At 41.2% G+C, this 10,225-nt stretch overlaps 1 protein-coding gene across 1 annotated transcript in view; it reads left to right on the top strand.

Annotated features, from left to right (window-relative positions):
• The first annotated feature begins 6,061 nt into the window (after positions 1-6,061).
• The window catches only part of ARHGEF6 (Rac/Cdc42 guanine nucleotide exchange factor 6), a 115,907-nt gene continuing 111,743 nt past the window's right edge, over positions 6,062-10,225 (top strand). Inside the window, exons 1-2 of the mRNA XM_065901336.1 lie at positions 6,062-6,239; positions 7,597-7,680. Of these exons, the coding sequence (XP_065757408.1) occupies positions 6,075-6,239; positions 7,597-7,680 (249 nt within the window). The 5' untranslated portion in view covers positions 6,062-6,074. The remainder of the gene's footprint in view (positions 6,240-7,596; positions 7,681-10,225) is intronic.

Below are 10,225 nucleotides of genomic sequence, written 5' to 3'. Positions count from 1 at the left end.
AACTGGGTGGTCCAGAGAGTTTCGGTCTGATGCAACCTGTGAATCTGATTGTGTTCCCCTGCCTCGGGCCAGTTGGCCTTACATTTTCAACGTTCATCCATGTTGTAGCATGTTTCAGTACTTCATTCCTTTTTATAGACTGAATAATATTCAACTGGACATTTGAGTTGTTTTTACTCTTTGGCTATTATGTATAATGCTGCTATGTATCTTTGTGTGCATGTTCTTATGTGGACATGTTTTCATTTCTCTTGGAGTGAAATTGCTGGCCCATATGATAACTATGTTAACATTCTGAGTCTTTGCCAAACTGTTTTCACAGCAGCTGCACCATTTGACACTCCCACCAGCAGTGTTTGAGGGCTCCAGTTTCTCCACATCCTCACCAGCACTTGTTATTGTCAGTCTTTTTGATCATAGCCATCCTAATGGGTGTGAACTGGAATCTCATTGTGGTTTTGATTTGCATTTCCATGAAGGCTGATGATGTTGAGCATCCTTTCTCGTGCTTATTAGCTATTTGTATATCTTCTTTGGAGAAATGTCTATTCAGATAATTTGCCCATTTTTAGTTCTTTTTGTTACTGAGTTATGAGTTCTTTATATATTCTGGATATAAGTCCCTAGCCAGATATATGGTTTGCAAATATTTTCTCCCATTATGTGAGTTGTCTTTTCACTTTCTTGATGGTGTCCTTTGAAGCACAAAAATTTCTAGTGTCGATAAAGACCAATTTATCTATTCTTTTCTTTTGTTGCTTGTGGCCTTTGTGTGATATCTAAGAAACCATTGCCTAATCCAAGTTCATGCAAAGAGTCATTTTGAACTATGAGGTGGGAAGCTAAAAATGGTGAAGTAACTAGAGAGTAGAAACCTGGGTCTCTGATGCCTAGGAAGCTGCATGCTAGCCTTGGACTGCCAAATTCTGCATTTGTTTTTTTTTTTTCTCTGCATTTGTTTTACATGAGGGTGAGCTAAAGTATCTTATTTTAAAAATCAAGAACCTCTGTTTCCTAAAATACACTATAGAATGAAAGACAGGAGTACCAGAAGATATTTGCAAACACACCATGTGGCTTGTAGGATCTTAGTTCCCCTATTGGGGAACAAACATGGACCCCTCACACACACACACCTCCGCAGTGAAAGCATGGAGTCCCAACCACTGGGTGGCCAGGGGATTCCTGGTATGACAAATTTTATGTTATTTTATAATAACAAAAAGACAAACAACCTAGTAAAAAGTGGGCAATAGAAATGAGCAAGATTTCACAGAAGAGGAAATATGTGTGGCCAATCAACATATGAAAAAATGCTCGGGAATTCCCTGCTGGTCCAGTGGTTAGGGTTCTGTGCTTCTTCTGGTCGGGGCACTAAGATCCCCCAAGCTGTGCGGAGTGGCCAAAAAAAAAGAAAAGAAAAAAGAAAAAATGCTCAACCTTATTAGCAATCATACAAAAGTAAATTTCACACCCACGAAAATAAAAGAAAATGTAAAAGTCTATAATATGGAGTGTTAGCTATGATATGGAGCAATGGGAAATCATACCCTGCTTTGTGGGAATGCAAATTTGTATAATCATCTTGGAAAACCATGCTTTGAGGATCCCTATGACGCTAAGGATTAATCGTAGTGGGAGTAACTGAATAAACAAGCTGGAAAGACAGTAGCTTGTGGTTAGAAAATGTAGTGTTTGAATTCATGATTCAGGAGGCAGAGAAGTTTATACGATGACAAAGTACAGGGTGTGACCTTGCAAGTGGTTGGCTAAAGTGGAGGTGTGTTCACCGAAGATGATGACGCATGTTAGTCTGGGTCCAATCAGGACAGAGAAACCACAGGGGAATTTTAAGAGGAAAAGTTTAACATCAAGAATTATTAACGATAATAGGGGATTGGATAATAAGAGATTGGCTAGTGAGAAGTAAAGGGAATTCTAGGAATACCAGATATAATATACAATAGCAGACAATATAAAAACAATATATAATAGTCACTACCCATTGAGCGGTGATAACCCCCCTTTCCGTGTACAGCTGATATCCAGGCCTTGTTAGAGGAGTCGCCTGTGGTGCTGAGTCAGTGGAACTTGCTGGACATCCACCCTCTGGAACTTGCTGAAAATGTGCCTCTCTAGGATGTTTCCCGTTCACAGGGGAGGTGTCTCACTAGAGACAATTTGGTACAGAACCACTCAAGGGTAGTGCCAGGGGAAGCTGCTCCCCGCCGTGCATTGAGGAAGCCAGTGCACAGACGGCAAGCACTAGCAAAGGGGGTGGTCTCGGCAGGAGCCCGTGGGGGGAGCACACAGGACACAGCAATTAAAACCCCTTCTTCCTGCCAGGTCTTTCCACCACCATCTACTGATAAAACTTCATATCGTACCATCTGGCAAGGGAAAATATATTGAAAGACCCCAGATCCATTTTCACAGCATAGAGAGGGGCTGAGAGGTACTATATCAATTACAGGTACAGGAGGTCAAGAAACTGAGTGGTCCTGGTGTTGTATTGTTGTTCTTGTGAATATTGAAATGACCCAGGTGTTGGCAGAAATTTTGGTGGAGTGTAAGGTTATAAACCAACTTGTTCCTCCAAGTGTGACCTTGGTCCACCTGCCTCAGAATCAAGGGGATACTTTAATAATATAGATTCCTTTCTCCCATTGTGTATATTCTGAACTAGAGTATTAGAGAACTGAGCCCCCAAATCTTTTTAACAAGTGCCCCAGGAGATTTAAAAAATCAACTATGAATATTCCAAATTCAGAAAAGTAAAGAAAGTAATACAAGAGGTTCCAGTGTACCCAAAAATCACTTTTAACAAATGTTAACATTTGCCTTATTTCCTGTAGGTCTTTTTTTTTTTTTTTTGCACTACGCGGGCCTCTCACGGCTGTGGCCTCTCCCGTCGCGGAGCACAGGCTCCGGACGTGCAGGCTCAGCGGCCATGGCTCACGGGCCCAGCCGCTCCGTGGCATGTGGGATCTTCCCGGACCGGGGCACGAGCCCGTGTCCCCTGCATCGGCAAGTGGACTCTCAACCACTGCGCCACCAGGGAAGCCCATACTGGTCATCTTTTAACCAATTTGGGCAATATTACTGGAATACGATACAAAGATTATAGAAATTCAAAATTACAGTCCAGTTCATAAAACTTGGACTTAAAACATCTTTTCAGAAAGTTCAATGTCTACATTTTAAGGTTACTATGGAATCGATTTCATATTTGGTATTATGTTGTGTACTTAGGTAAAACGTTTGATAGATTTCTGTATAGCAGGAGGAGAGCAGGTAATGCTGCTCATCAAAATGGATAGACTCTAATATTCATACAATGGAAGAGAAAACTTAGGCTTCTTATTGAATTAAATGAGCCATGGATGCAATTTCATGCAAGTCCAGGATACATTTATTCCACCTTTACTTCTGCCATTCTCTTGACAAGATAACTTTTGCATAGTATTTTATTTTACTTTATTTTTTCACACTCTTGTGTAAAGCCTGTGCTTTGTGCCACTGTGATCTCCAGTCTTTCAACACCCCACTGTTCCCCCAGTTCATCAACTCCTTTCCATTTCCCTGTGTTCCATGGTTAGTCATTTCACCCGTATGCTTGCTACTGTCCTGGAATGCCTTGCTTTCTTGACATTTGACCATACCAACCCTAACTTCCAATCTTTATACTAGTAGAACTGTTTCTTCTGCCTTGAGGAGGCGGAGTTGCCTTTCTGATTTTTATTTACAGTAATTTACTATAGCCAGTGTCTAAAATGAGGCGGATTTTCACCCTGATGACCCCAGTGGGCTCAAGGCTATTTTGGACTGGACTGGGTTCCTGAAATTACTCAGGTTTTGTTCTTCACCAAAAAATGTAAGTGATAAAAAAAAAAAAAAAATGTAAGTGATACCTCAATAATACCGCCAGATTTGTTTGTCTATAGAGTACAATTTTGATAAGCAGTCATGAAAACTGGCCAAATGACATATCAAAATATGTTTAAGCAGGTCAGATTTAAGAATTTTATTGATCAACACATGGATTTTGGTTTTATTTCCATTACATAGATTGGGTCATTGGTCAAAAGTCAATTATAACTTCTGATTGACTATACCTAATTTGTTCATAAATATAATTATATCAAACCAAATATTTGGAGGTCAGATCTTTCTTGTAGAACTATTGATAGACACAACAACATGAATGAATCTCAAAGTGATGATGTTAAGTGCAAGAAGCCAGACAAAAGAAAGTTCCATACTGTATGCATCCATTTATATAAGGTTCTAGAAAATGCAAACTGATCTATAGGGATTGAAAGGGGATTGTTCGTTGTCTGGGATTTTGGGGGAAGGGAGGGAAGATGGGGTTGAAAGGGCACAAGAACACTTTTTGGGGATGATGGAAAGATTTATCTGAATTGTGTGTGTGTGATTGTATCACGGGATGTATACATATGTCAAAATTCATTAAATCATACAACTTAATATGTGCAATTCATCATGTCAATTATATCTCAGTAAAAGTATAATCATTAGCAAGGAAAACATGTTTGTTTTAAGCCATTAAAACATCTACTGTGTACCAGGCATTCTGCTGGGGACAGTGTTCATTAAGGCAGACAAGACCCCTCCTCTAGGGGAGGGTACATTCTGGTGGAGGAGACAGATCGACAAGTGATAATAGTAAAGTCTGGTAAGTGTTACTACAGGGTAAGAAGGGGAAGCCTTGAAAACAGGCAGCAGGATTATCTAAGCTGGTTATTTGGTAGTAGATGCCTAAAACTGTGTTGAAAAGATTCTGAAGCTTAGCAGGATCCCATGCACTAGGAGAGGGTGGTAATGCTGAGTACCATGCATTTGCCCAGATGAGGCTATACTGTTGGCCTTATCATACATTTCCCAATAATATGACTATTTTAACTGGTTATGAAGATGTTTAAGAATAGTTCGGATCTCTTGTTATAGACCAGTTTTTTCCCAGAGCAGGATTTTTAAGGCAGTGTTTCTTGTTGGGGAAACATCAACTTTCTAAGACTGTAGTGTAGGCAGAGGACAAGTGTTCTTTTGTTCTCAAAAGCTCTGTTTTCAAGTGCTTTTTACCCGTTGATGTGACTGTGTCTAAGCCTTTGCTAAGGGTACTGCAGCTGGATTGTGTAGTGGAACCAGGTCCAGAAAAAGAATCATTCAAGAATGCAAGTAAACAGGATGTCAGATGTTATCCTTAGTCTATTTCCCTCAACATAGCTTTTTGGCTGCAAAGTAAAGTGCCGTTCTTCTAGCTTGTGCTTATACACAGTGATGGCTGACAGCAGGCACAATCTTCCTCTGCTTGGCATCTTGTCACTGTGCAACTCAACATGTTTTGCAAGGCACGATTGTGACATATCATCTCAGTGAGACAGTGTGAGGACATGTGGCCATTTCTTGGAAGAATTTCCCAGCCTACCTTCTTTGAGCCCTGTTGTGCCAGCACAGCTCCCCACGAGGCTCAGATCTGTCTGACCTAAGAGGCAGTTGGCATCTTCCTCTTGACAGAAACCAGATTTTCACTGGGGCTAGACTAGATATTGACAGCTTCTTCCCAGACTGGCCCATGAGTATCTCATTTCTAAGGTCCCCTGAAGTGCTGGCTCACCTCTGTTTTCCCAGAGCACTCGCTTCCTTCTCTCTCCTCCCTCCCCAGCAGCCTCCTCACTTCCTTCCTTTACAGCTCCTTGCACCCGTTGGTTTCTGTGTGTGTGTGTGTGTGTGTGTGTGTATGTATTTCTTCTTCTTTTTTAATCCCAATGAATTTGTTTTGCAGATTTTGAAAAAGGAACCCAGTGTTATCCAGGACTCTTTTTACCCCCATTCATTCTATTTCCACATCTTTGCGTGTGAGCTCTGTGGTTTCCAAATCCCGTAATTGGAGTGGCTTCCACCGTTGTCTAAGAAAAGTTCTTTTAGAGCTTTGCGCTGCAAGCACGAGAAGAGAACTCGTAAAAGGGAAGACAACAGCAGATGCAATCGCGGATGTGGCTTAGTCCTTGCAGCTGCCCCAGAGAGCTGTTCGGAGTGTACAGTCCTCAGTAATGAATCCAGAAGAACGCATCGTGACATGGCTTATATCTTTGGGAGTATTAGATTCCCCCAAAAAGACCATCTGTGATCCGGAGGAGTTCTTGAAGTCCTCACTGAAAAATGGGGTAGTACTATGCAAACTGATCAACAGACTTAGGCCTGGCTCTGTAGAAAAGGTAAGGGAAATTTGCAGTATCTTTGCGGTTGCTTACCACAAGAGAGCAGCAATAATGTCACTCTGGAGATTTTCGATTGCCTGGGTCACGGGACGCTCCTACTTTAATATCGTTCTAAGACTTCGACTTTCTTTCTGTTTTTGTAGTTGGAAAAAGTCGGAAAATGAAATGTTATCCTTTAGTAATTGGCCACCGAAGATTAGTACGGTAAAAACCTGTTACACCACTGGTGTGAGGGACAAGGAGAACACCCATGTCACGAGCTTGCTCTGTCATAGAGATGCATGTTATACCTCCCTGTGTACTGAGGACATGTTTTGAACTTGGGGTACATGTGAGTCTGAGGAAAAATGGGATGATTTATAAGAGATACAGATGGTGTTTATTGACGGTATGACTAAATTCAGTGTAGATTTTCTTCACAAAGAAATAAAATATCCATTGAAAGAAAGGAAGGCTATTTAGCAACCAGGAGAAATAATCCAAAATGTTACAACACATCCTGTTAAAACAATAGAAACCAAATATATGTTTCAAATGCAACGTGTGTTCAAAGTGAAACTAACCTTACTCTCTTTTAAAAATCCAAAATTGTGAATGTTGGAAACCCATGGTCACGAGGATGTGATTTAAAAAGTGGGCACTGGGACTTCCCTGGTGGTCCAGCGGTTAAGACTCCACGCTCCCAATGAAGGGGGCCTGGGTTCAATCCCTGGTCAGGGAACTAGATCCCACATGCCGTAACTAAAGATTCCTCATGCCGCAGCTAAGACCTGACGCAGCCAAAAAAACAAAAAACAAACAAACAAAAAAAAGTGGGCACTTTAAGTAAGTTTAAAGGTGGAGCCCTACTATTATTTTCTTAAGGTCAGCAGGGAATGCGATGCTGAGTACAATTCTTTTGCTTATGATTTCTCAAACTTGAAAAACGGTGATAAAATGGTGGGAAAATGTTGAGAAATGTGATCAAATGTAGAGAACAATGAAGGGGAAAGTATACTTTTTAATAAATTATCATGAGGAGGACGGAGGGTGGTAATAGGTTGAAAGCAGGAACCAGGATCAAAAAACTTTCAGGGTCTCTCTAATTTGCTATTACTACGCTTTGGCAGAAAGCACGAGAAAAAGTTTGTAAGTAGAGACGGCTTGGGACTAAGGGTTTCGTGACATTTGAAACAAGACCGACCGTTTAGATTTTTGCATCACTTCCTTCAGTGGTTAATTTCTCTTCCCGGATCGACAGCAATGTTGGCCCCGCCTTAAAAAGCCTAGCTTATCTACTTATCAGTGAACGATGCAATGATGTGACCCACATGTGATGACAGTCTCCAAGTGACATTTGACTCTGTTTCCCTAGTACTGTCTGGAGCCCCAAACTGAAGCTGACTGTACCAACAACATCAATGACTTCCTGAAAGGATGTGCAGCCCTTCAAGTGGAGGTAAGCCCACCCAGGTTGCCTTCCTCGTGGTCATCGTTTTTCACTCTTCTAATGAAGATGGTGTTGTAGTAAAAGTACTTGGTTTATTTTCACTGTGAAACAGAGGAAGCATTTTATGGAAACCATGGTTAAGATCGGTGGTCCCCAGTCGTGGCTTGCTAGTTTGTCTTTTCCAGAAACCAATTCCAAAACAAAACAAAATAAAAATTCAAAATATGTACCTTCTGGACTTCCCTGGTGGTCCAGTTGTTGAGACTCTGAGCTTCCCCTGCAGGATGAAAGGGTTCGATCCTTGGTCAGGGAACTAATATCCTGCATGCCACCAAAAAAAAAAAAAAAAAAAAAGAAAAGAAAAAAAGAGCAAAATATGGTACCTTTTATCCTACTGTATAGCACAGAGGACTATATTCCATATCCTGTGATAAACCATAATGGAAAAGAATATAAAAAAGAATGTATGGATATGTATAACTGAATCACTTTGCTATACAACAGAAATTAACACAACATTGTAAAGCAACTATACTTCAATTAAAAACAAAACCAAAATATGGTACCTTTAAAAACTAGCACCCAAGCCCTGAAAGCAGGCTTCCGGTGCCAGAGCTTGTATGGTGTGAGTCCCTACTTAAGTGGAGCCCAAAGCAGGCCACTGGCTGCTGCAGAGGGTTACTGTAATCCCCCTGAGTTGGGAAGAGTGGAAAGCTTATTGTCACTTTTTCCCACTAACACTTTAGAACAGAGGCCTTGAAAGAACCTGGCCCTGAGGTAGAAATTGTAAATTAAATTACGTTGCATTCTTTTATGTTATGTGGATCCTTACAGTAAGTATAGGGGGTGTTGCTGAAAAGGAGGTGATACTTTCGCCTGTGTGTCAAATTATTTAATGTCTCTGTGCCTCAGTGTTTCTATCTGTAAAATGGACACAATAATAGCTACCTTATGGGGTTGTGGTAAGGATCAAATGAGATACTGCATAATAATTTAGAGCTAAGACCTCCAACCTCCAAAGATCTATGAAGTAATGTATGTAGAATGCTCAGCACAGGATCAAGGACATAAGAAGTGTAGATGTGCATTGGTAGTATTACTTGTGGAGAAGTATTAGTAGTGGTTTGAGCCTGGATTCGGACATTAGACTGCTCAGGTTCAAATCTCAGTTTTCTCCCACTAGTAGGTTTATGACGTTGGGCATGTTACTTTACTATGCCTCTCTGCCCCAGTCTCCCCACCTGTAAAATGGGAAGAATAGCAGCTCCTGTCTCATAGGATTGGTGTGAGATTTCAATGAATTTGTGTCCCGGAAGAGTGCGTGTTACATAGCAAGTCTTCTCCAAGTGTTAGCTGTTAGTAGTAGTACAAGTACCTTTGCCCCAGATAAATTTTGCTTCCTTCCGAATTTTTCGTAAAGTTAGCCACAGCATCAAGCTATGCTTGTCTCTGAATATTTTATTCCAGATTTCCCTATTGCCAAATTTTAGCACTCTGTGTGTGTGTGTGTGTGCATGGGCACATGACTGTGTATGGCTTTTGAGGTAGGTGTAACCTACTCTATATCCCTTATGGAATCATGTCTGCTATGAGCAGATCATGGTATTTTCTTTTTTATTTGATAAATAAAAACGTGGTGAGGTTGCCAGTGATTTATGCACTCTGAAGCTGTCAGAAGGTATACCGAGCTTATTTGCCGTTCTAAGAATACTAGATGATACAGAAACATCTCCTGGGAGACTTCCCAGGTGGTGCAGTGGTTAAGAATCCGCCTGCCAATGTAGGGGACACGGGTTCGAGCCCTGGTCCAGGAAGATCCCACATGCCGTGGAGAAACTAAGCCCGTGTGCCACAACTACTAAGCCTGCGCTCTAGAGCCCGCGAGCCACAACTACTGAGCCCGCGAGCCGCAACTACTGAAGCCCGTGCGCCTAGAGCCCATGCTCCACAACAAGAGAAGCCACTGCAATAAGAAGCCCGTGCACTGCAATGAAGAGTAGCCCCCGCTCTCTGCAACTAGAGAAAGCCCATGCGTAGCAACGAAGACCCAACACAGTCAAAAATAAATAAATAAATAGATTTGAAAAAAAGGAGCACCTCCTGGGTCTGGCATTGTTGGAGAACGAGTCATTTCACATAAGTGGATTTTTCTGATAACTAATGCTTACTCCATTAATTTTTAGCCACTTTGGATACAAATCTTTCTAAAAAAGTATAACATAATTTTCATTTCTTACATGAAAGACACCAGGCATATTTTGATTTCTTTTTGATAATTCAGGCTGGCCTGAGCATCAGATGAATATTGTAAGGAGGCAATATCTGGCATCATGGTTAAGCACATACCTTCTCTAGTTTGACAGACTTGGGTCAGAGTCTTGACTCTGACTGTGTGACTCTGGGAAAAGTTACTTGGCCTCTCTCTGCTCCAGTTTCCTCATCTGTGTAATGGAGACATTAGTAATAACTACTGCATAGGACTGTTTTAAAGATCAAATGAAATAATGCACTTAAAACACACTTCATATGTCACTGCACATAAGACACGCATAAT

This window comes from Phocoena phocoena, chromosome X, assembly GCF_963924675.1.
Source record: "Phocoena phocoena chromosome X, mPhoPho1.1, whole genome shotgun sequence".
Lineage (NCBI taxonomy): Eukaryota > Metazoa > Chordata > Mammalia > Artiodactyla > Phocoenidae > Phocoena > Phocoena phocoena.
Note: the sequence above shows the minus strand (reverse complement) of the source record. Positions and strands in the feature narration are given on the sequence as shown.